This window comes from Drosophila gunungcola, assembly GCF_025200985.1.
Source record: "Drosophila gunungcola strain Sukarami chromosome 2L unlocalized genomic scaffold, Dgunungcola_SK_2 000007F, whole genome shotgun sequence".
In the NCBI taxonomy this organism is placed as follows: Eukaryota; Metazoa; Arthropoda; class Insecta; order Diptera; family Drosophilidae; genus Drosophila; species Drosophila gunungcola.
The window spans coordinates 1,107,843-1,134,461 of record NW_026453162.1 but is presented as its reverse complement, the minus strand read 5'-3'; the positions used below and the strand labels follow the sequence as shown (position 1 = coordinate 1,134,461).

The window sequence follows — 26,619 nt, the reverse complement described above, 5'->3', positions numbered from 1 at the left end:
TGAAAATTGTTTTGAAATATTTCGTCTTAACCCTTTCGGGTCCAACTTTTTTCCTGAAGCCTGACATTTTTTGAAGTTGCAACGCCCATCGGTTATGGCGCTACCATATGTTGCATTTGGGAACGATTGGCCGTGGCTGTATATAAAACACATGTTTTTTTTAATCAAAACATCGAGTGGAACTAGTGGTCGTAAGATAGCATATGTTCACAAATCAACAATATTTCGGTGCCAAATACAAATTAATCGCTAGCTGTAATTAACTAGTGCAAGATATTGAGGTATTCATTGAGGTGTTCGCTGTTAAGCGAATGTCTAAAATACGGTGGGTTTTTTGTAATGAAACTTGGCCTACACTTACTTCAGTAAGGCCCCCTTTATTATGGTATTTCCGGTATAAATGCACAAATTCTAAAAATTCTGCAATTGGCAATTTAAGTTTTGCTAACTTTTGTTGTATGGAGCGGATCTGTCTGTTGGGGACTGTAAAGCGAATTTATCAAAAAACAATGGGGTTTTTATTAAGAAAGCAAGAAATAGGGCTATATCTTGTGGTATAACCAAAGACTCTATAATACACTAAGATGTGTAACGCTCATACAACCGAATAGTAAACAAATTTTCGATGTGGATCCACGATTTTCACTGTGTGAGTTGTCGCTTTGATTGTGTTTTTTTAACACGCTCCTGCAAATCAAAGTCTTAATTTTATATCTTGAAGGCTGCCACCTAAGTCGCATCTCTAACCATACACCATATAGACTGGTCATTTCACACAACGATTTTGGACACCAAAAAACGGAAAGCAGCAGGCGTGTGCGTTCGGGTTTTTTGCTCTCATTCTTATTCTCATTTTTATGCTCGCGCACTCATTGCACGAGTTCAGTCGTTCAGTCGCAGAGAGGCGCTTTTTGAAGGCGTGATCATGCACATGTGTGCGTTTATTTCATTTCGGCGCATTAAGAATATTTTGTCTTTTGCCACTTTTCAAACTTGGTACCCTAAGAATATGGGCGTATTTACTATTCGGTTATGATAAAAATATGAATATTATGTTATAATATATTTTTTTAATATTTCAGCATACATTTTATTTTCGTTTACAAATTCAAATCAGTGGTAGCAGTAAATTGTTTTACATATATGTATGTATTCGAATTAATAGAAATCAGTCCACTGAGATAAGAACAGGGTATATCGCAGTCGTGTCACTTAAAACACCGACTGCTCTTCAGTGGTTGAGAAAACTTCTAACTACTTGGGTGATTTATTTTTTAATGATTCGCAGTGTAATTTTAATTAATAATTTAAGCGCAGGGCAGCCTTCTTCAAAAAGCGCCTCTCTGCGTCTGAACTCGTGCAATGAGTGCGCGAGCATAAAAATCAGAATAAGAGTGAGAGAGCAAAAAACCGGAAGGCACACGAAGTGCAGGGGCCTGCTGCTGTGAGCACGGGGGGCCTTCCGCTTTCCGTTTTTTTGTGTCCAAAATCGTTGTATGAAACGACCAGTCCATATGTTGTATGGATAGTGGTTAAACAAATCAAAATTAAAGTAAACATCAGCTTCCATTCGAAGCCCAATCAATTGCGCCTTTTGCGTTCCCAGTGTCCGCCAAATTGCATCGGTCAGCATAATTGAATTTCAGAATGAGATGCGACATTTTCATCTTAAGCTTATAAGCTAAACATAATTTAAAGTTCTGAAGTTCAAAAAGAAAAGCTCCTGGCCGAGGTTCTTTGGATTTGATTTATGATTGAAGAGTCAGACTTATTTTGATCGAGACCGCGATCGGTTAAGAATAGTTTAATAAGTTTAATAATTTTATCAATAAAGGTTTAACATCATAAAATATTTAAAAATAAAATGTATTTTTTCTTAAAAATTTCCGGAAGAAAATTAATTTGCATAGTGTGCATAAAAAGTTTTGAAAAAGTTTCGACGACATTAGTAAAGATAAGTGTATTTGCGCACGGACAGACGGACAAACGGATGCTGACCAAGATTTTAACTCTACAGCAGTGGACGGCACACATACTGCAACATTTTTGCGCTTCTTTATGTGAGTAATTTGGTCGGCGAAACTTGGCAGTGCTTGCGCGGCTTCATACTGTTCGTGCCACCTTCTGCCGCCGCACTGCTGCAGCTTTCCCGTATGGCCTTAGCCGACCATCGCCCTATAGGGTCAGTTATGTCTCAAGAGGTGCAGAAACTTCGATGTTTTCAAAACATCGGTAACATCGATGTTACACAAGCTGAGTAAGTGGAGTGGAGGCATGGACAAATATCTGAAACGTAAGTAATATTGATATCAAAGCTTGTGAAATGTTGTGTTTATATGTGCGTATGTACAGTGACGAACTTAATTATTGGCACAGTTGACATGTCTGACTTTAACATAGCTTTTCTCCACTAAAAACTAAGATATTTAATCAAAAAAAAATTTATTCATATAATATATATCGATAAACTTACAACAAAACAAACTTAACTTTATTCTTGTATCACATTTTAAGTAACTATAAAAATTTAAATTATAAAAGAACACCTGATTTTCTTTGAACAAAATTATTGGCACACTAAGCCAAAAATGATAAAAATAAACATAAAGAATCGTTTTAAAATAAAAATTAGTATTTTGTGGCTAAGCCCTTATGCTTATGACTACCTCCAAGCGCCTGGGCATCGAAGAAACTAAGTTTTGGATAGTTTCTGAACCAATATTGTGGATATAGCTCGTTATTTTACCCGTCGATCCAATTCTTCCCACATATGTTCGATAGGGTTTAGATCTGGAGACTGGGGCGGATGCGGCAAAGTATATTTTACATGATGTGCGAGCCACATACGGACATCATGAGCCGTATGCTTTGGGTCATAGTCGTGTTGAAAAGTGAATGTGGCTGGTAAGTTTAACTTTTCAGCACTTTATTTTAGATTTCTGTTAAGGATAATAATTTAGATACTTTTTGTTCCTTCAATAAATTCCAGTTCGCCGACACCAGCGGCGGACATGCAGCCCCACACCATGACGCCTCCACCACCATGTTTCACAGACATAGCAAGGTTCGGAGAAGATGACATTGTTCCAAAAGTCTGTTGGCTTACTCAAATGTTCTTTTGCTAAACGCTTCTGCTGGTCGACTTTGGAAATAAGTGGTTTTCTATAGCAACGCGGCTTTTGTAATTAGCTTCGTGCAGTGTCCTCCGAACCGTAATAGGGTGAATATCTTTTCCAAATTCATTTTTAACTTCAGCTGCAATCTTTGTTGAGGAGATTTTTGGGTTCACCTTCACCTTCCTGATGATCCTGGCCCGCTCCCGGTCAGTCAAAGCTTTGGGTCGACCAGTGTGCTTAGCACTCTCCAACGATGAGGCTCCTTAAAAACGCTGGACAATGCTTCGAATGGTAAAACGGCTTCTATCCATCATTTCCCCAATCTCAGCATATTATTTGCCTTGATTATGCAAATATAAAATTATTTTCCTTTGAGATTCAGTTGTTTCCTTTTGTTTGCCGCTTGAAAATGTATAGCCACGCAATTCCGGAAATATAGATAACGGAGCTTTTGAAGAAAAATTTAGCCAGATCGATGAAATTTCGACAAAATAGTTCACTATTACCTAAGTGTGCCAATAATTTTGTAAAAAAATCAGGTTTTTTTATAATTTTAATTTTTATAACTACTAGAAATGTGATACAAGAATGAAGTAAAGTTTGCTTTGTTGTAAATTTATCGATATACATAAATAAAATTTGTTTTAAATTTATATTTTAGTTTTTAGTGGAGAAAAGCTTTGTTAAAGTCAGACATGCCAACTGTGCCAATAATTAAGTTCGTCACTGTACATACATATGTATGTATGATTGCACGAAAGGTCATTACATGTACATACGTGCATACGCACGTTTACATGGTGTTTGTATGAAAATATTACTTTCTTAGGAACATCAAATTCAGAGGAAATTGTGGAGGAGCCAACTCCGAAAAAGAAGCGCGAAACTTCAGTTGCTTGGGATCATTTTTTATAATTAAACAAAAACAAACATTTAAACAAACTGTGACAAACAAAAACATTTTTTTTTCCTAAACATCGATGTTTTTTGTGAAAACATCGCAACGTTTCTCCACCCCTAAATGTCCCCCTTACTGCGTTGCAAGCTTTTGACTAAATGTTTTATTAGCTCCGCATAAAAGAATAGAATTTGGTTCAGAGGAGCAATTATTTTCCTGTATTTGTAGATTTTACATTTATATGATTTTACTTCATCTTCGCCGGCAGGTTTAAATTCAGGAATTGATTATTAACTCAAATTACATTTGTGAGCTCGCCATAAGAACAACTTTTACGAATCTTGATGGCAGATCTCTAATACAAACTGGTCTTCTTCATGATTCGGAGAAACTCCTCCTGGTTAACCTCGCCGTCGTTGTCCAAATCGGCCTCGTCGATCATTTCGCGCAACTCCTCGTCAGTAAGCGTTTCGCCCAGTTCGCGCGCCACCCTTTTTAGGTTTTTGAAAGAAATCTTTCCTGTCTCGTCATCGTCAAATAGCCGAAAAGCTTTAAGTATTTCTTCCCTAGTGTCCTTCTCGGCCATCTTCATAGTCATCAGGTGTAGAAAGTCGTTAAACGAAATCCGACCACTGCAGTCCTTTTCTATCTCTGCGATCATCCGTTTGATCTCCTCCTTTTTCGGCTCGAAACCCAAAGCCCTGATAGCCACCTTAAGTTCCTTGACCTCGATGAAACCAGTGCACTCGTTATCAAATAAGTCAAAGGCCTCTTTAATGTCTGATTTCTGAGCCTCGGACAGTTCGAACTTGGGTCCAGACTTCTTGCGGCCCTGTTGCGTAGCCCGCTTTGAGTTAACGGGAACTGTCGAAGCATTGGCTACGTTGGCCACAGCAGTGGTGGTCTCCATTTCTGCAACTGATAGGGTTACCTTCTGGTGGTCTTAAACAAATCCGGAGGTTTCTCCGATATTAAGCCTCATAACTCACGCAAATTTGGACTCTAGCAGCGTCGTAGTTTTACTTCACGTTGTTTATGACTAAGCGCACCTGAATTTGACTTGATGCGGTAAACCAACGAAGGACTGCCTCTGTCCAGAGTTTTAGTGGAGCGTTGATGCGTGACCCTTGCTGTCTTGTTCAGCAGCTGTAACTAACGAGCAGCACTTCAAATTTCCGCTACAGAACCGAGTTGTTACTAGTGGTTACATTCAAATTGATTGCTTGCCGTTAACAGGCATTAGGTTACTAAGGTTTCAGCGCTTCCCATTAAACACAATTTCCATTACGATCGCTTAAAGAGAACAAATCGCTAATGGCGGCTAGGAAAGGACGAACAAATTTAAACTATAAAATACTAACATAGTACACTATTCCGGACCATCGATTAATCGTTCACCATGTACCAAAATTTTATGTACGTCAAGATAGCGTCGGTGACTTAGCGGTGATTGGGGAATTGGGAAAACGGTGCTGTTTTTTTTGTTCTTATATTCTCAATATTAGCACACGTAATTTACAAATTGTAATATATAAAGAAATTAAATATCTAACGAACTATATGTGATTTGAGAATATGAGAAGTCTGCAGGAGTTTGAAATCGTGTCAAAATGTATGATAATAGCATATTCAAATTATGCTCCGTCTACCGTTTACCTTCTATCGCCTACCGTCAATTTACCGTCAAAATGTTCCACCGTCAACTTCTGCTGTTCCTATCTTTTGCCGTATCACCCAGTTTATATAGTATATTATGCTCAAAACAAAATTAAATTCAACCAAAATTAGTAAATTCGTCAGTGCCCTGCACTACATTGAGCTGCTGCTGCTGCTCGGCGGCAGTTAAAACAAAGCCACAACCAATACAATTTCTATTTTTTTTACTAGTTTTTGGCTGAATTCGCTCTGTTTTGAGCACTCGGAAGAAGAAGACGTTGACGGTAGACCGTCTTCTCATCGTACCCCCAAAAAATACTGTTATGTGAATTGGCTATAAACCACACTATAAACGTCAATTTAAGCTTCTTGTCAGAAAGTTTCATTAATAGAAAACCGACAGTTTTTGAGAAAATCGCCGCCCAAAAAAATTGCTCCAGAAAGTTTTTAAAACCGATAGTAGTGTTTTTTATTCAGTTCAAAAAAATTTTTGGTGGTGCAATAAGTTATATGGACATAAATGCAACAGCAATGAAGCCGCTATAGCCGAAGATACAAAATTTCATTCAAAGGGTATTTTATGCTATGTATATTTCAACATTTTGTGATGTTCTAACTAAAAATTAAATTTTTTGTTACAAAACTCTGTTACACGTGTTTACTTATTTTTATATGCCAAAAAAAATTTCACGCAAATCAGACAAGTGAAAATTAATTTTTTTTTCAAAATGTGACATACTAAATGTGACACATACATAAGTTGCTTGGATCCGATGCTCCGTTCAAAAGGTATTCAAAAACTCCTTTTTTGTTTATCTTTTTACGCATTTCGCCATTGAGATTCTCCAGCTTTTCCTTATAACAGTTTTTTCTGCATGAATGTTTTCGAAAGTTATTAAGCAAAAAAAAACTGCACCTTTTTTCTCAGTTCAGAGCAGGTAGTGAAATAAATGTAATAAAAAAATGATTTCAGATTAAAAGACAAAAAACTTTTTCATTAAATATTTGTTAAATTGTAATTATTTTCCTAATTTCTAATTTCCTAACTAATATCTTAAAAACAACGAATATTCCGTTAGGTGCCAGACAATCTTCTAATGGATTTTTACATCCTTACAAATGGTATTTTAATGACAGTCAAAAGCACAAACATCCAATCCTAGCAGCATCACTAGGAGAGACGATCTAGCTATATCCGTCTGTTTGGCCAATCAGTTTTGGAGCTATTAGTACAAGTTGAAACGAGTAGGATCGGACGACTATATGATACAGCTCCCGAAGGAAAGACCGGGAAAATATATTTTTTGAAAGTGGGAATAATAAATTTGAACCCTTAACAATTTTAATTCATTCATTTGCAACTGAAGAGAGCGGACGTGTTGAAGAATGTGGATGTTTTAAAGACAAATGAAATAAAATTTAAAAAAATAAACTGGTTTATTACAAAATAGGCGTAAAGACGGTAAAACAGAAAACTAGTTATCAACTCAAAAAATCTGTGATATGATTAAAACAAGTGCATAATTATTTTATATTAGTGCCACGGTTTAAAAAAAGCTCAAGCGCGATCTTACTCACCTTCTCTATTTACCCTCAGTGTAAAACCCCCCACCATCAGATCCGACCACTGGCGCACCAACAACATGCAGCGATATTGTCGACCACAGCGCCAAACACAACGGCAATAATAACGTTGACAACTAAGCATAACCAAAAAAATATTCAACAAGCGGTCCTGGCCATACAGACTGGTATGGATCGCTACATCCAAATTAAGCGTAAGCTACATCGCTACATCCAAATTAAGCGTAAGTTTAGCCCGTAAAACACCTCGTTTGGTAATAAACCAAAATAAACCGTGTCCAAAGAGACAATGAATTACGCGGGAGATCTAACGACAACAGATTAGCTGAAAATGAACCAAAGCCCCACCAATTTACTTTAGGCAGGATAGCTCAACGAAATTGTTGCGCTGGTCGCGAACGGAAATTTTCATGTTGTTCCGCTCACTAAATAAAATATTTACGAAACCAAACTTCAGACCAAATCAGAAAAACATTTCCGAGCTGTATTCAAATGCCTTGAGGAAGCTAAGAAAAACGACTACACGTACCAACTAAAAAGCATCAAGGGCTTGCAGGTTGTATTAAAAGAAATCGAATCTGAAGTAACCCGCAATGAAGTTGTCGATGCCCTCAAAGAAAACGGTTGTTCTGCAAAGAACGTTAGTAACATTTAAAAAGAACAACTTATCTTCAAAGTAGTGTAGAATTATAATTATTGCACAATCACCACCAAGAATTAAAGACACATTATTTGTTCAGATTATTTAAAAATTTTTTTGTTGAATTTAAAAATCACTTATAGGTCTCGTTCATGTCATGCCAATTGTTTTCTTGCAAATGATTCTTAATTCTTTTACATGTATGATTTTATCCTAAGACCGCGAAGCTGCGCTGTTGGCTAAGCCAGCAGTGGAGCGTTCAGAGCCTATGTATCTATGTATGTATATATGTAAGTCAGCGCCGCCGGACGTTCGCTGCCGCAGAGAGGATGTGTTATGTTCACTTAATAAAAGAGCGGTCGCGCATGCCAGACATGCCGATTCAGCTTTTCCAGGCCCCATCCATACATTTATGTAAGGTCATATTGCCTGGCACTTATTAATGGATAATTTTTATGTAAGTTAACACAGGCAGTTCCCAAGAGAAGAAACTGCCGAGTTGCAGACCATATCCGGTGGCCTGCACGCGCAGCGAGGAAACCGCTGACCGCGCGTTCCGAGTGCAAGTGCCCGGAGTCAGAACAGAGCACTCGCGGAGCGTGTGATCGCCATGGGCAGGGATAAAACGCTGACCCGGAACCTTGGCGACAACGCTGCAGCCAGGAAAAGGCCTCAAGCTGCAATTAGATAGGTTCTTTAATTTAGTCAAAAATTGTGCTCCAGAGAATTAACTCTGCATAAAAATACCTTTGCCCTTACGGGCGTATGGAAATAAATAAAAATATAAAATAAATACTTAACGGTTTTATAATTGTCGCCCAACTCAACGACACTCACGCGTTCCAAGTGCAAGAAATTGAAAGTGAAAGATAAAAGTAAAATTAAAATCAACGACTCACGCGATCCAGTGCAATAAGTGCAAGTGAAAGAACTGGTACTAGAAAAATACAAAAATCAAACCATAATATTTCCTAAAACTTTTAACAAAGTGAAGGAAAGCTGTAAAAAATTCCTCTTAACAAGTGGAAGAAATCCAAAATCTGCAACCCAAAATCCAAGTGGAAAAAATCCAAAATCTGCTACCCAAAATATAAAAAATTCCTCTTAACAAGTGGAAGAAACCCAAAATCTGCAACGGGAATTGCAAAAAATTCCTCCCTAAGAATACAACAGCAGCGGCAGCGATAACGGCAGCAGCAGCGACAACAACAGCGGGAGCGACAGCGGCAGCAGCGACAACAGCAGCAGCAGCGACAGTGGCGGCAAAAGCTGTCGGCAAAACATAGAACTCGAAGACGAAGTAAATATAAGAACATGTGAGTAGGCTTTTTTCCTAAGTTTTCGCTAATGCAAATATTTTAAAAATAAATTTCGTTGACACTTAAAATCGAATAAATTTCAAATTTTCCTACACTAAATTGTGCAAAAATTAAAATAAACCAATTATATTTTTTGGAGAATTTTTAGTAACAAAAATTTTTTATTTTTGATGGCTAATTTCCGTCACAAAAAATACAAAACATTTTTTTTAATAAAATTTGATGTTAATTAATAAAAAGTTCATTTTGATATTTTAATTTTGTTGCAAAAAATAAAAGGTGGTAAACATTTTTTTAACAAACCCTCGATTGAATTTTGTGGCACCCACGATATTTTTTTTATATACTGACTCATGTATAGGAATAGCGACAACGTCTCATCAGACGAAGAAGTTCTAGAAGAATACAAAAAACTTTTGAAGACAAGAGTAGAAAAGCAGAAATCAGAACAGAATCAATCTGAAAGAGATTGTCACCCATCGACCAGCAGGGTACCACACATGCGAGACAGTGTTCTTGACTTTAAAAACGCACGAACCCAGAACACAGAAAAAATGCAGGCTTAACAAATTGCGAGCATGGAAGCTGCCATAGCCTGCGCGCTCCAAAGGCAACAGGATTTATTTGATGAAAAATTAGCTAAAATTATGGGGGAGTTCTGCTCATTAATGGATAAAACTCCGAAAATTCAGACTTTCCTGGAAATAGAACCGGGGAAAGAATGTAACGAACCACTGGACATGGTTAAATCTGTCCCGGAATTCGACGGGAAGCAGGAAAACTATGTTTCCTGGAGGCAGGCTGCTACTGCAGCATATAGGGTATTTGAGCCATACAAAAGCAGCAGTGTTTAACTTTCATGCCCTACTGGTAAGGTTGGATTTTACACGTAATTAAACAAGAGCTAAGTCTATCAAGACAGGGAGAACTGCCCCTTCTTAAATACTATGACGAGATCGAATGGAAGTTAACGCTTCTTACTAACAAAACAATCATGACTCACGACGCAACTGCGGCGTCAGTCCTAAATAAACAGCACAGAGATGACGCTTTACATGCGTTCACATCTAACTTAAAAAAGTCATTAAAAATAGCCGTTTTTCCGGCGCAACAAGAGACTTACCATCAGCCTTGGCATTAGCTCAAGAAGCTGCGGCCAGTAATGACAGAAGCCATAGCCAGGAAAATATATTTAGGCCAAACAACCAGCGACCAACAGGGTGGAAAAATTATGAACAGAACCAAAGCCAGGGGGCGATAAACAAGAACCATCACTTTGTCAGGACCCAAAAGGGAGCAACTAATCAGGGCGGTTCTTTTAAACAACGACCATTTAATAGCGCAGGTCAAAGCCAACCAGCGCAAGAACCAATGGAGGTCGACACCTCCTCCAGGTTCAAGCAGCCCACGGCGTGGCAAAGGGGGTCGACACGATCCCAACAAAAAATAAACTTCATGCCAGAAGAAAAAAACCGACGATGAGGAATATGACTTCGATGCGCAAGCAAGCACAAAGGAGATAGAGTTAGTTGAGAAGTCTCCTGCAATTTTTAGAATAAAATCCCTGCTTCCTTACATTACACGTACGGTAGCAGGAAAAAAATTACATTACTCCACTCCCGGGGCTGAAAGGCATCGTGGCAGCAGATAAACCCTTCACAGTAATGTCGATCCATGGCTTTACTAAAATAGATAAAAAATGTCTAGTTTTAGTGTTCAACGTAACAACACCCTTTTCATTCTTAACGACTTTAAAGATTTTAACGGCATTATCGGACTCGACTTACTTAAACAAGTGAATGCGAAGCTCGATTTTACCAGAAATGTTCTGCACACTAGCAATGGAACTGAAAAGATCCAGTTTGCTAAAGCGGAGAACGTTAACTTCATAAAAATCGATGACGAGGACGTTCCTCTGGCAATTAAAGCCACCTTCGATAAAATGATTGTAAAAAATCTTAAAGCCTTCGCCGATCCGGACGAAGCGCTACCTTTCAACATAAACACATTGGCAACGATTAAAACGGATGGGGAACCGCATCATACCCGCATCCCATGGGTGTAACCGAATTCGTCAATGCATAGGTTAAACAACTTCTTGCGTACGGCTTAATAAGGCCATCCAAGTTCCCATATAACTCTACCTGGGTTGTGGATAAAAAAGGAACTAACCAAAATGGGGTTAAAAAGAAGCGATTGGTTATCAACTTTAGGAAACTAAACCAAAAAACCGTAGACTATAGATACCCTATCCCTACCATCTCGACAATACTGTCGAATCCATCTACCATCTCGACAATACTGTCGAATATGGGCGAGTCGAAATTTTTTACGACACTCGACCTCAAGTCAGGCTTTCATCAGATAGAGCTGGCAGAAAAGGACAGGGAAAAGACAGCCTTTTCAATAAACAACGGCAAATACGAATTCTGTAGACTGCCATTTGGACTTAAGAATGCCCCGAGCATTTTCCAGAGGGCCATCGACGATGTCCTTCGGGAAGGAATTTCATAGATATGCTATGTGTCTGTCGATGACGTTATAATATTTTCCAAAACAAAAGAGGACAATGTTAGGGACGTGGATTGGGCCTTAACAAAACTTTTAGAGGCGGGCATGAGAGTGTCCCAATAAAAGTCAAAGTTCTTTAAAAAAAGCGTCGAATACTTGGGATTCATAGTGTCTCAAACAGGACTACGAACTTCACCTGAGAAGGTCAAAGCAATAAAACAATTCCCCCCGCCTAGAACGTTATACGAACTTAGATCTTTTCTGGGACTAGCAAGCTATTATAGGTGCTTCATAAAAAACTTCACGACTATCGCAAGACCCTTTACGAATATCCTAAAGGGAGAAAATGGTAAAACTAGCAAATATCAGTCGAGAAAAGTTGACATAGATATGACCAAGGAACAGAGAGAAACGTTTTACAGGCTGAGAGAGATTGACGACTGATGCGTCAGGCTCTGGATTAGGAGCGGTACTATCGCAAGATGGCCGCCCCATCACAGCGACAAAAATTATGCAACCAACGAGCGAGAGCTCCTCGCTATAGTTTGGGCACTGAAAAACCTTCGGAAATACTTGTACGGAGTGAAAGGCTTGCAGATCTCTACCGACCACCAGCCACTTTGCCGTCTCGGACAAAAACCCTAACGCGAAACTAAAACGCTGGAAGGGGATTATCGACGATCACGGCACAAAATTAGTTTATAAACCTGGCAAAGAAAACCTTGTGGCAGACGCGCTGTCTCGCCAGAGCATAAACGTCTTAGAAGACGGAATAGAACCAGATGTAGCAACCATACACAGCGAACAGTCACTGACATTCACCATAGACACGACGGACAACCCAGTAAACTGTTTCCGGAACCAAATAGTAATTGAGGAAGGAAACAGCTCCTCTGTTGACACATTCTTCTTCTTTAAAAGCAAGCTTTACAAGATTTAGTTAATGCTGAGGTGGTAAACGCAATATATTGCTCCCTACCGATCTTGGCATTTATTCAACATCGACTAGTTGAATTGTTCCCCAGCACGTCATTCAAATATACGAAAAGCTTCGTGCAGGACATAACGGATACAACCGAGCAAAGAGAAATTGTCATAGCAGAACACAACAGGGCTCACCGAGCACAAGAAAATTTAAAATGTAAATCTTGAATGACTATTTTTTCCCTAAAATGCTTCGGTTAGCAACAGAAACAACCTTGAATTGCAAGACCTGTTCAATGGCAAAATACAAACGCCATCCATCTAAGCACGTCGTAGCAGAAACACCGATACCTTCTTTTGTGGGGGAAATTCTCCACATCGACATTTATTCAACAGATGGAACCCTTTTTCTAACATGCATCGATAAATTTTCAAAATTCGACACGGTGCAGGCTATCGCATTGAGAGCCATAGTGGACGTAAAATCCCCTTTATTAAACATAATAAATTTCTTCCCAAAAATCAAAACAATTTATTGTGATAACGAAAGATTGTTCAACTCCGAAACAATTAATTCGATACTCATGAATCATTTCAATATCACCATCGCCAACGCCCCGCCTCTACATAGCACCTCAAACGGTCAAATAGAAGGGTTTCATAGCACCCTGGCGGAAATAGCCAGATGCTTGAAAATATAGGGCAACTTAAGCGATACGACCGAACTAATTCTTTTGGCAACCAACAAATACAACATTTCTATCCACTCGGATTTCGAAAGCAGAATTAGTAAAAGAATCCAACAGGCTCAAGAAAAATCCCTTGACCAGGTAAACAAAGATAGGACCCAAAAGGGCTATCAAGCTGGTGAAAAAGTTTTCTTAAAGGCAAACAAACGCATAGGAAACAAGCTCTCGCCACTATGTTCGGAAAAAATCATTGAAGCAGACCTGGGACCACGGTCCAAATAGAGGGGAGGGTGGTCCACAAGGACAATCTACGCTAACCATCTTCGCGTGATTTCTGAACCCCTTTTTTCTATTTTTCTAGGTTAGGAAAATTCGTCTTAGTTTTTGTACTTACGGCTGTCAAGACGGACGCGACAGTAAAACTCAATGACTACACGAACGCAGACTACATCCCGATAGAGGACAACGAAATTGTCATCTGGGAGTCCTACGGATACCTGCAGCACTCAACAAACGTGACGACTTATGAAGACTACGCCGACCAGACGGAAACAATGACGAAGACATTTACAGACGATCACAGGACACCAGTCATAATGACGGATCTTACAAATATTCACAAGTTGGTGACTACCTTAAAAATCCACCATAGAGCCGCTAGGAGTATTAACCTAGTCGGGACAGCACTAAAAATTATTGCCGGCACACCCGACTTTAACGATTGAAAGCAAATAAAATTCAATCAAGAACAATTAAAGAAAACAGATGAAAGACAAACAGAATTAAATATCAAATTTCAGAAACGTCTAAATGAACTCACAAACTCAATGAATCAAATCCATAAATTCGAAACAGATTAAGAAACCCACCTTTAGGAAATTATTCTAGCAAAAAATAGAATTGTAATCACGGATCTAGAAAACGTTTTAATGGGCTTAACCCTAGCAAAATTAAACATCGTAGGTCCAGCAATTTTGGATAGTTCCGATATTGGCGAATTCAAGGACAGGCAGCTTATTGACGTTAGTTTGATAGAATTACTAGAGGTATCTAGTATTAGTGTTTTTCAAAATTCTGAAATTCTACATTTTCTCATTAAACTCCCTAGCCCTAAATTTATATGTAAGAAGATAACAGTCTATCCAGTTCAGCATTAGAAAAAAATCCTGGACTTTGAAGATGGGAACCTTGTCGCCGAATGCCCAGCGCGAAACCTTAACATCGGTCATTGCAAAACGACGGTCGGCGCCACCTTCTGCAGGGAGCTACAAAATGGCACCTGCGCCCAGCAAATAGTTTCTGGGGCTATTGCGCACTGCTTCACGCTTCCAGGTCACCTGGATCCAGTTACAGTTGTGGATCATGGCACCCTCATCGTGAACGATGCCAACGTTACCATAACCGACAACCAAGGGCGAGAAGAAAAAATATCTGGAACCTACCTGGTAACCTGTTCTGTCAAGGTAGCCCTCAACGGAACTTGGTTCGTACCAACCTGCTGTGTCGGCCATGGCCATAGTCAACATCACGGCCCACCAGAACCGGCTGAGTCTCCCATTTCTTCACGAGCTGAGTCTGAGCAATCTCCACCACATCGGGACCCTTAGAGAAGAACTTACACTGGAGTCCTTCCTCACCAACTCCTTTGCCCTACTTGCTACTTTCTTTCTGTGTTCCACCATTTGACACCAAACCAAGAACTGACAACGATGTGGAACGAGCGGGTCCCCGGGACGGGGGAGAAGTTAACTCTGCATAAAAATACCTATGCCCTTACGGGCGTATGGAAATAAATAAAAATTTAAAATAAATACTTAACGGTTTTATAATTTGTATTTGACCAGTTTGTTTCATTTAACTTTTTTCAGTTTTCATGCACTAATATTGTTCAAACATGAACACGTATAAATAAATCGAACATTAAAAACTACCGTGGTATTGCAAAACTGAGCGCGCTTATTACCAATGCAGCTCAATAATGTCCCTAACTCAGCATGGCTTCATGAAACGAAGGTCAACGACTAAAATTCTTCTTGAATTTACCTCAGTCATCAGAAGGACTTTTAAGAATAGCTTTCAAACTGATGTTACTTTTACGGACTTCAGTAAGACTTTCGATTCCGTAAACCATCTGTTATTATTGAAAAAACTAGTACTCTTAGGATTCCCGATCCCGTTGACAAAGTGAACTTTAATATACCTGTCGAACCGGACTCAGAGAGTAGCTTTTCTCTAACTTTGTTCACGTAACCTCAGGTGTTCCGCAAGGAAGCCACCTAGGACCCCTACTGTTTGGAATTTTCATAAATAACTTGCCTCAAGTAGTTATCTCTTCTCATGTTATGATGTATACTGACGACGTATAATTTTGTTTGCCGTTATAGAACCCCAATTCCCATGAAATTTTGCAAGCCGATCTGAACAATCTGCATTCTTCGTGTATCCATAATTTGCAGACCTTGGAGTTTTATTCAACCAAAACTTAAACTTCTCTGATCACATTGGCATTATAGTTAGTAAAGCAAAAGCCTTTGTTAAACGTTGGTCTAAGGAATTTGAGGACCCCTATACCACGAAACACTTATATATTTCCTTGGTGAGTCCAGTTCTGAATGTTCTGTTAATTTAATTGTAACAAGCATCCTAACTCACCTGTCCTTGCACCCTTCCACTTGATGTGAATCGGGTACTATGTTTATGTTGTATGTTGTTTAATGTAATAAAAATAAAAAAATTAAGTATATGAACTGAACATAGCAGCCACTTGAATCAAACAAAATATTTATACACATAACATGTGAAACGACCTCCTGCGAGCGGTCATTGACCAAAAGTAATATCAGGGTAGTTGTGATCTCCCTTTTCGCATTTAAGAATGTTTTCCCAAGTTAGGGATAAACAAGCCACTCCGTGGGATATTAGAAATAAGATAATAAGCCCGATTATAAGATTTTATGAGCTCGTTGCATGTCATTTTTTCAATCGATCCAGAGCCATAATTTACGATCGAGTTACCTAAACCCTGCAAGGGAACAGTTGTTAGCACTTGTAATCTATAAGTGCAGGCTTCCCACACTGCACAAAGGACTTGTGCGGGGGTCAAAATATAGCTCTCCCACTCAGGGCAAACATATGCGGTCTCTGCGTAGGCCATAAGAATACAATACAAATCACACCAATGTTACTTGCTAAGAAACTTTATAAAATAAAAACAGTTTGAAATTATAACTCAGCAAATAAAGACATGAGATTATTTGGGCGTTCTTTTCAAATATTCTTGCCTCATTAAAGGAATCGACAAGAATATTAGCATGTTTATTTGATGTATCTTTCTGTACTAATCTATTCTGGCTTACACATTTGTAAGACTTATCGAAAGTTTCTTTTATTTTACGGATAAGGGGATTTTTTGTTTTGTGTCAATACAATTATTTGTCCTAACATTGGGTGTGTTTATTTTCGAGAATATTTTGTTGTTGTACCTATCAATATGTTCATATTCAAAATCAACAATTTTGGATTATCGCAAAATCTGGGTTCTTATTTAATTAATTCTTTTACACTCATTTGTGTTCATGTTTATTTGTTTTTATCTTTTTTTATTTCATTAAAAAAAATTAAATTAAATTAAAATTAATTAAATTAAAACAATTTTCTATTAGAAAAATAAAAATCTGGTTCTATACATTTAAAAAAATTTGATCAGCTTCGAAGACTTCCTTCTTGGTGTCGCCGTTGTTGTCCGTGGCTCACATTGTCGCGGTGGCGGTGCCGGTGCAGGCTTCGCACAGGCCGGAACATTTATTTTAAGGATGTCTGAGGCTCACCTTTTCGCAGTGATTATTGGGATATCAGCATTGTGGCCAAGTGCTAAAACGTGTTTATATTATTTAAGCATAACACTACGTACAGGGTGCATTCGTTATGTGAACATACATCTTGAAGAAAAATTAAGTGCATCCTATCTATAACCTGCAAAGCTTTTGACTCGGTAAACCACTTAGTACTAACTAAAAACTATCATTAATGGAAATAATACTATCTCTCTAAACGTTCTCGAAAAGTAAAATTTAATAATACAACTTCCAAAAGTTGCTTCCTCAAGGAAGCCATCTGGACCCTTATTATCTACCACAAATTATTAATTGCGCAATTGTTTTGATGTTTGCAGATGATGTTAAGCTTTGTGTGCCCATTTAATTGCCGGATTCTTTATCTCGCTTTCATCTTGACCATTTTCAAATTTTGGGTAAACTTAATTATTTTTTGTCTTAACTTTGCCAAATCCAACTTCATGACTTTTTATCATTGCAATCCGTTTTTGTATTCGTATTCAATTGATAACAATGTCCTTCAACGTATTTCAACTGTTCATGACCTAGGTGTTTTATTTGACCATAAACTTTGTTTTAACGATCATATTTCCACGATTTCCTACAAAGCTAGAAGCCTGTTGGCTTATATGAAACGTTAGTTGAAGGATTTTGACGACCCGCAGACTCTCACTTATCAAAATATGATAGAATAAAAGCAGTTTTTGTTATTTGCTCTAAGAGTTTTTAACTGGGACATTGGCCGTCGGTTGCCATCTTATAGTGGCAGGTTACGTTTGATTGATTTTCCCCCCCTGAGTAATCGTAAAACTTGTCATGGTGTAATGTTCTCGCACAAATTAACCAATGGGTATGTCGACTCCTCCTTTCTTAAGAGTTCCCTTTACTGAAATGTACTGCAGGTCAATTCGTTTGCGGCCTTTGTCTCTGCCATTGTGCAAGTCCAACTATGCCCTTTATGACCCATTCCGTATCTTGTTGTTCGGAGATTCTTGAGCGTGTGATTGTAAAAATTGTTAACTTTTTTGTCATATTCTGATTTGTGATTCTATTGTAGGCACCACTTGTTGTGAGCAGGGGCATATCGTTAAAAAGTTCCCCGTATTGTGGCTTGGCACCATAGAATTATATGATGAAAAAATATATTTCCACAAGCACTTCATTGCTGACATTAATAAAAAATAACCAATAAAATCAAACCTAACCCTGAACATTGTCGAGAAAAATTTATGGTAAATATTTATTCATCTGAGGGAAAACACTACATCAAATGAATTGACATTTATTCTAAATTCACCACACTTGAACAAATTCAAACAAAAGACTGGATAGAATGCAGGACTGCGCTAATTCGCAATTTTAATCAGTTAGGTAAACCCAAATTACTAAGGGCAGGCTTGACTCTAAAGCGATGGCTTGAAGCAGAAGGAATTGAATTAAAACTCAATTCGGCAAAAATCGGTGTAGCAAACGTCGAAATCTTATAATAAATTTATCCATTGATGAACAATTATGCAAGATAGAAACAATCTTTTACACATACAACCATAAAATTTAATATGACACCACTGGACAAACAGCTGCTAAAATATTCCGCACTCAACAAATTCAAATAACCAACAAAGATTCCGATTTACCGGTAGTGTATAAACATCACTGTCTAAGAATTAATTTATCGGAAATCAATATCATTAGTAACAAAATCACAGTATGAAATATTTGTACAATAAACTATTGAAAGAATTAAATGGTATAACTATTCATCCAAAGATACTTTAAAGCCAGCATAAAACCAGTTGCCTGCATTTTACCCTGATATGGCAGCAAAAGCATGGGCAACCCTTTTTAAGGGGAGGGAAGTGACATATTCACATATTCAGTTATGTGCCAAGAAATAAGAACATGCAGTGTAGGCGATCCCACGCTGAAACAATGTCAACAATCCACATACGGAGCAGGCGACGCAGCTCTTCAATAACATAAACAATTCTTGCAATCACTAAGTGCCCTAAGTAGTACTCTTACTCTCAAGTGATTGTATACAATCAATATCCCAAACGGGCGATCTCGCTCCCAAATTTATGTAAACAAAGGGCAGCACAAGTAAGATTTTTGTCACAAGAAATTAGTCTTAAGCTTAAAACTAATTCTTCATTAATTTATTCTACTTATCGTTGTCCTTAGTCAAGTGACGGGGCATTAGTTCGACTCTATTAATAAATAATAAATGTTTTACCATATGTATGAAATTAAATAAAAATTGAAATCATATACTCCGCTCGCTACACCTCGATTAAAATTAATAACGTATATATATTTATGGAGTCATTGTAAGATAAATGTAAAACATAAATATTATATATAAAATCGAATAAAATGGAATAAAGTAATATGAAATAATATGATAATGCTTTTATGAGTCGTGTTGGACTATTTTTATTTAGTTATTTGGTTCTTACTGTTTAAAGTTAATTATTGAAATCTTCAAAAAAATCTTGATATATCAAGAGTTCTTTGAATGAATCTTATCATAGCGCTAAAAGACAAATTTTATAAATAAATGCCCTAGTCACTCTACTCACCTACATTCACAGAGGAAAGACAAAATTTGTATTTACTACTATTTTCATAAATAAGTGTGAATAATTGATTATATTGCTTTAAAAAAATAAAAATATAATTATTTATGTTATTGTTCTTATTAGTGTTATAATTATTATTACTTTTATTTTTTTTATTTTTATATGTTTAATTTATTTCTTTGTTTTTTATTTCACTTTTTATTGTGATAGTTTAAAGATTATTTAAAGATTTCGTTCGTAAAAGTAAGTGTGTTTTTTATGTGTTTGGAAGCCTATTTTATAGACGAATAGCCGACACGAAGAATTGACGTTCAGAAACTAGGGTCATGAATCGTGGACAAATAAAAATGTTCGTTCGTCGAGAAAAAGCTAAGTTTATATTTTCAAACAAATAAATTGGCTCATGTGCTACATTTATTTTTTTAGAAAGAAATTAGAGTTCGAAAAACTATCCATTTCGTAAGACTTATATAATTTATTGTTCTTGTACTTGAACACATGTTTTGCCAGTTGCTTTAATTATGTGATTGTTTCATGCCAGTGTGTTTTTGAACGAAGTACCTCAATTTTTTGCGTTGTAAACAAATTCAATTGTCACTAAATAAGGCAATAATTCTAAATTCAATCAATTTCTTGTAGATAACAAGAGACTTACATTTGCTAAGATTAAGACTGTGGCAATTATCACTGAAGCATTTCAATATTGAAATTATTTTCCAGGCACTTGGAAATACTGATGTTGTGAAGGTAGTGTTAAACAGGTCAGGTCGCAGGTAATGGTGACTCCGAATCCGTTTCCATTTTCTTAACGTGGTAGTGGTCGAATATTTGTTTTGAGCTTGGGTCCCTAATAGAAAATAAATATATTAATGGACTTTAATCTGTTTTAACTTAAAAATGTCTAAATGCATGTTTTGAAAGTATAGACTTTTAAAAATATGATTCTTAAAAGATTTTTCAATTCGAAGTTCTACTGAACCGATTCCTTTAAAATTTGGAATGTATCTTGTTTATACAACTCGCGTCTGCCTATAAGCAATTTTTTTACACGGCACAAGGGTGTCTCCACCCATATGCAAAAAATCAATAAACACAATCAAATTTTTTAATTCCATGTGCACAATTTGACTTGAAAATGTACAGTCTTTTTATTTCCAAACCGGGCTTTGCTGGAAATCTAACGGTACTTTCCAACGCTAGAATTAAAAGCATGAAGAAGTGTTAATTTCCGAAGCACAGCTGTTCTTTGCTGAATTATTGCGAAGCAAAGGAGCATTTCAAATTGGTTTAGTTATTGTTCATGTTCAATACTTAAAATTATTTTTAATCGATTTTGAAGCTACAAATATTTTCTTTATCTTGTGTAATAAAAAAAACTAATTTGATTTGTGTAATATGTAAAATTTATGTTTTGTATAACCAAGAATTTTGTGCCTTTTTTGTGCGACTTCAAGGTTTTACTTGTGTTCCCCCCAAAATCTCGCTAATGTTTCATTCACAATTTATTTATTAGAGATTTACGTTGATAAGTTAAGTTTAGCTGCGGAAAGTTGCTGACTTATTTGTTGATGACAATATATTTACATGCCTCCTTATTTTTTAAGGTAAAATTTTTCCAGGAAGGCCACTGTGACGTCTGTTATTTATGTAGTGTTAGGTCGGTCTATTATTGCCCAGTCCAAAGGACTTGGGCCGAGGGAGTTGCGTCCTGGGTAGGCACTCTGGGTGCCGGCTCAGCTCGCCGGACGGGGTGGGTTCTTTGGAAACCACTCCCTCCCTGCATAACGAAAATAAATTTATCGGGCCTTAGGAAAAAGATAGAGCTCGTTCAGTTCGTTTTGTCATTTGTCGTCAAGCTTCTCAAGTAGCTATCTCAAGCGCTTGACCGAATTTCGATCGGCAGCGTGTGGCTGTTTTACCCTGCCCCTTCATACGTTCTGTTTGCCGATGGATCGTTGCCGGCCACTGCAATGCGATCCCCTATTGTCAATGTCGTCAGACAAAAGTTACGTCATTGTTCTTGACCCGAGTTTTTCCATTTGCGCCAGCTCCCCCTTTTATAGAAGTTTACTTAGACATTATTGCTTCTGCTTCTGCTTCACATTATAATTTATTAAAAAGATTTTTCATAAAAAAACAAAAAATGCACATTTAATTGACAATTAAAAGTGTAAATTTGGGTGCCAAATTAATTAAATTGAGAAATATTTTAAGCGGTGTATATAATATTTGTATTAAGTATGAATATAAATTTAAGAATAATATTTGGAGTTATATATTAAAATAATAATATGGATATTATATGACTCTAATTTTAATGTATGAGGATTATATATATATATATATATAAATGTTTAAATTGCACATAGATCTAGATATATACGCATATGTATATATATATATCTTAGAAATGTCTATTAACTTATTATTATTTTTTAATAAATAAATTCAACAATTTAATAATAATGTTAAGTGATTTTGCTCTAATATATATATATATATATTTATGCATATGTGTATAATTAATTTTCCAAACCCAGAATACAATTGGATTGGATCCAATTATATATATATATATATATATGGCCATATTGGATCCGCCATTTTGAATTTTAAAAATCTGACTTCAGATTCGTAATCAGCGACTCCAAAAACCCCCGAGCTATGAATTTCAAGTGAATTCATTAACTTTTAAAAAATTGATCCGCCATATTAGATCCACCATTTTGAATTTTAAAAATCTGACTTCAGATTCGTAATCAGCAACCTCAAAACTATAAGAATCAGTCATTATCCATCGAGATATACTGTTTTTCATAAAGTATTTAATATATTTGTTTGCAAATACTTGTGCATTTAGAGTCACAGTAAGGACGCCATTTTGAATTTTTCAAAACGCCAGGGTATGAATTGAAGAAAATTTTAAGCTATAATAAGTCCATTTTCGTTCAGTAGAATTTTGGGCAGAACTCTGGGCCGGTTGACGTGAAACGTCCCATATGCATAAATATATATATATATATTAGTGCAACATCACTTACCATTATTATTAAATTGTTGAATTAATAATTTTAAAAATAATTATGTTAACAGACATTTCTTAGAATTGAGCGATGTTGATCATTTTTCACAAAGAGAATAAAAAGGTATTCGCTTTATTGCGATACGAATTGCGAGGAAAAGAAGAGTGAAAACGGCACTCGCTTGTACATCCGGAGGAAATTCATAATCAATATAAGGATCAAGAGTCCAGTAAAAAGGCACAAAACATTGTAGACTTTAGTGATGTTCTCCTTGTGATCTCGCCGAAAGCGCTTTCATCGATGGATGCTTAAAAGAAATTGTTGAGTGATGAGCTCAAGAGGGCGTTATTAACCCAATTTAATATAAATCCCAATATTACCCCTTTACGAATATTCCTATGTTGCGTGTATTTATTTATTTGAAGCAAACCTCTTAATTATATAAGCTCACACTTTGAAATCGAACCTAAAATCTCCTGAGAAGCTGATATTGAAGACTCACTTAAACATATAACGGATGTAATGTCCTCTGCTGCCAAACACTCTACACCCGAACTTTCAGCCTCATCCCCCCCAAAAACCACACATTCAACTACACAGATCCAGTCGCTCCTTCTAACTCAGAAATTTCTTTTTGACATGTTTATCATTCAGAATCCAAAAGGGTTGCCGAATTGTCGCTAGGGTGAGCTCCGTGCCTCCGTAAAGCGTGTTCAGGAAAGCGTTTAAAATTACCAGATACGTGAAGTGATGCGATTTTGGTAAAATAATTGAGATTCTTTCATTTGACAATAAGTGACGAGCGTTTTTGAGCCGACCGCAAACTCGCATAATAAGTTTTTGCAAAAACCGCAGAGCGTAATCCATACACCATACAAATTTAGAACGACATGACCTAAAACGAGACCCAACTCCATTATGGCCTTAAACTTAGTTATAGGTAATATATTCCCAAATGTTGTATGAAAACCACAAATTTAAGGCAATTATTACTAAAATAACCCATGTTTTCCTTAATTCAAGGATGAGTACATGGAAATGAGTACTTGGAAGCCTCTGTGAATGTGTATGATGATCCTGGATTTTTTTTTAAGTTTTATTGAATCTTTTCCAGAAAGTACTTACAATAAGTATTCAAATCTTAACCTATACTGTATTATAATTGTTAATTGGTTAATGGCCCTAAGTTGGGCAGGAGTGGGCGGTCGGTGCGCTGTAAACAAGAGTGGTAACTGAGCCGCCTGAGCTGCCTGGCTAGTTGGTTTGGATGTATTGATAGTCTAGCTTCGTACTTCGAAACTTTACTATCAATTTTTTCTTTAACGGGTTTTATATCCAGGTCCCTATGGATATTTGCGTTGCGAATATACCAGGGGGCCCCAGTTATTGTTCGCAGTATCTTAGACTGTATTCGAGAAGTGAGTATTGCTCGTAATGCCAAATTCTGCCACACGTTGGTCGATGTTGAAGTTGTTGTCGTTGTAGTCGATACGACAGTTGTTATTGAGGGCACCGTATTGTGAGCGCACAAACTGATGTAGTCAGTGCGTCTATAGGTGGAAGGAAGGAAGGGCATTGCGAACTCCATGACTGCGTTGGAGCAGCGCAGCTTAAGTAGGTAAATAGATCTGGCGAAAGAGACTTAGCTCTCTCAGTAACGTGCGGCGACATTGCACTTGTTGTTGTTAATTTACTGTCTGCGCATGCATTATTTTTTGAAGACGAAGACAGCTGAGGCGAAGACAGTCGACGCGAGTCTTCCTGTTATTGTTGTTGTACACGCGGATTGCTGTTGGCACTTTTCAATAACGTACCCGCAGGCATTGTTATTTAGTTTAATTTATTTCAATCATTGTATTTGTTATTAGATTTGTTAGGGAAGAGAGCCCTTTTCACTATTTAGTGGTGTATTTAAACCCTTGCAGAGGGTATTATAATTTCAGTCAGAAGTTTGCAACGCAGTGAAGGAGACATTTCCGACCCTATAAAGTATATATATTCTTGATCAGCATCACTAGGCGAGTCGATCTTGCCATGTCCGTGTGTCCGTCCGTCTGTCCGTCCGTCTGTCCGTCCGTTTCTACGCAAACTAGTCTCTCAGTTTTAAAGCTATCTGAACGGAACTTTCTATTGCAGGTAGTATATAAGTCGGAACGAGCCAGATCGGACGACTATAGCATATAGCTCCCATAGGAACAATCGAAAACATAAATAAAATAAAATTATAACTTTGCTGTTTTTTAATTTTTTTTCTAGTTCTTCGACAAGTTAACACCCAAAATAATACAATTTCTCAGACAGAGGAAATGAGTAAGCATTGATTGCACAACAAACAGCAAAGCAATGCCCTCAATAATAGAATTTCCCAAACCGAAGAAGAGAGCATTAATTGCACAACTAACAGCAAAGCAATGCTCTCAATAAAGTTCTAACGAACTTAGCTTGCACCTTTTGGTCAGCGATCGTGGGAATGCAGAACAGCCAATTTTCAAAGTTGATCGAACTCAACTTAGTGCATACAATAAAAACTATAATTAAAATGCACTGGCCAATTACAATTAAGTTTGGCCAACGGCGACGGCGACCAAGAGCAGCAACCAATAATATGAAAGAACGTCAGCAGAAACATCAACAGCGGCAGAGACGGCGGCAGCGATGGAGCGACGCGTAGCTATAAAAACAATTGTTTAACCTAAGTAAGTTAGTTCTTAATCCAACTCAATAAAGAAAGGTTTGATTTTTTTATCAAAATCATAATCAATCTTTTAACTGGCGCCCGAACAGGGACCTGATTAAAACCGCGAAAGGATAACAAGTTCCGCGTCTCGCGAAGTTCAGAAAGTAAAAAATTCTGACGTTTCGTTTCAAACCTCCGCCTAATCAGTGAGAAGTAAGAAACCAAAAATACCGAGATTCGGAAGTGCAAAAGTGCCGTTTAAAAAACGCCGCAAATTGTCACTCCTGAAAAAAAAACAGGACTTGTACCCGGTGGAATAATCAGGCCAAATTTTATCGCCGTGATCCCTTTAGTATCCGTTCGAAGGGAACGTGAATTAAGGTACAGAGAAGGCCCCTTAGTAAACTCACACTCAGGAGAGATCGTTGCAGAGTGGGATAAAACGGAATCTGCCGAGCCTGTCATCACGAGAGCACGCCGAGATATGTTACCACTGTAAGAATAGTTTTAAGCAAAACATAAAAAATATTTAATCGAAAAATATTCAAAGAAGAAAAAGTTTTACCCAAATATAAAGTGTAGAAGACATATTTTAGTAAGTTAAAAAGAAAAAAATCCAAAATATAGGGAAAATAAAAATTCCCACACAATAATTACAAAGGTAATAAAAAATCGCACACCCTAATTCTTAGAAGACAACTTCCGAATTCTGAATAACTAAAATTAAAAAATTAAATTAAACTTTTCGCTGCTCATATATCCATACCCAAAATGACCGAACAAGATTTGGCAGACAGACTCGCGAATCTTACCGGACCCTCATCAGCCAGTTCCACACAAATAAACACACGAATCATGACCGAGAGGGACATTGAGGAAAAAATAAAAACAATCTTAGAGACAAATCTCAGTAGCCTAGTAAAGGAAATACTTAATCCAAATAAAGATTTTTCCAAATATACAGACCAAACAATTAAAAGAGAATTAACGCACAATCTTAGTGAGTTACCAGACATTGTTCGGACACTTAGAGACTTTTCAGGAAACAAAAGTGAATATTCATCATGGAGAAAAAGTGTCGAGAGGGTGTTAAAAATCTATGAAAACAGAATTGGTTCACCAAAATATTATGGAATTCTTTTAGCAATCCGTAACAAAATTACTGGT

The 26,619-nt window shown here is 37.1% G+C and overlaps 1 protein-coding gene and 2 long non-coding RNA genes across 7 annotated transcripts; 2 read left to right on the top strand and 1 right to left on the bottom strand.

The window, feature by feature from the left end:
- Positions 1-1,892: 1,892 nt before the first annotated feature.
- On the top strand, positions 1,893-25,931 carry LOC128253246 (uncharacterized). Of its 3 annotated transcripts, none has more exons than XR_008267413.1 (3): positions 1,893-2,293; positions 7,268-7,448; positions 25,032-25,931. It is a non-coding gene; the product is annotated as an uncharacterized LOC128253246 (long non-coding RNA). The 3 variants fall into 3 exon arrangements; XR_008267412.1 differs by having other exon boundaries at positions 7,268-7,478; XR_008267414.1 differs by lacking the exon at positions 25,032-25,931 and adding an exon at positions 8,113-8,216 and having other exon boundaries at positions 7,268-7,478.
- LOC128253252 (uncharacterized) lies at positions 2,351-4,369 on the top strand. Its single transcript, XR_008267419.1, has 2 exons — positions 2,351-2,904; positions 2,990-4,369. It is a non-coding gene; the product is annotated as an uncharacterized LOC128253252 (long non-coding RNA).
- Positions 4,205-5,341, bottom strand: LOC128253239 (uncharacterized). Of its 3 annotated transcripts, none has more exons than XM_052981508.1 (2): positions 5,004-5,341; positions 4,205-4,945 (listed from the first exon to the last, which is right to left on the bottom strand). In XM_052981508.1, exon 2 carries the CDS (start codon positions 4,922-4,924, stop codon positions 4,370-4,372), a length of 555 nt encoding a protein of 184 aa, XP_052837468.1. In that variant the 5' UTR covers positions 4,925-4,945; positions 5,004-5,341; the 3' UTR covers positions 4,205-4,369. The 3 variants fall into 3 exon arrangements, with proteins under 3 accessions (XP_052837468.1, XP_052837466.1, XP_052837467.1); XM_052981506.1 differs by having other exon boundaries at positions 4,205-4,932; positions 5,004-5,339; XM_052981507.1 differs by having other exon boundaries at positions 4,205-4,926; positions 5,004-5,339.
- Positions 25,932-26,619: the final 688 nt, after the last annotated feature.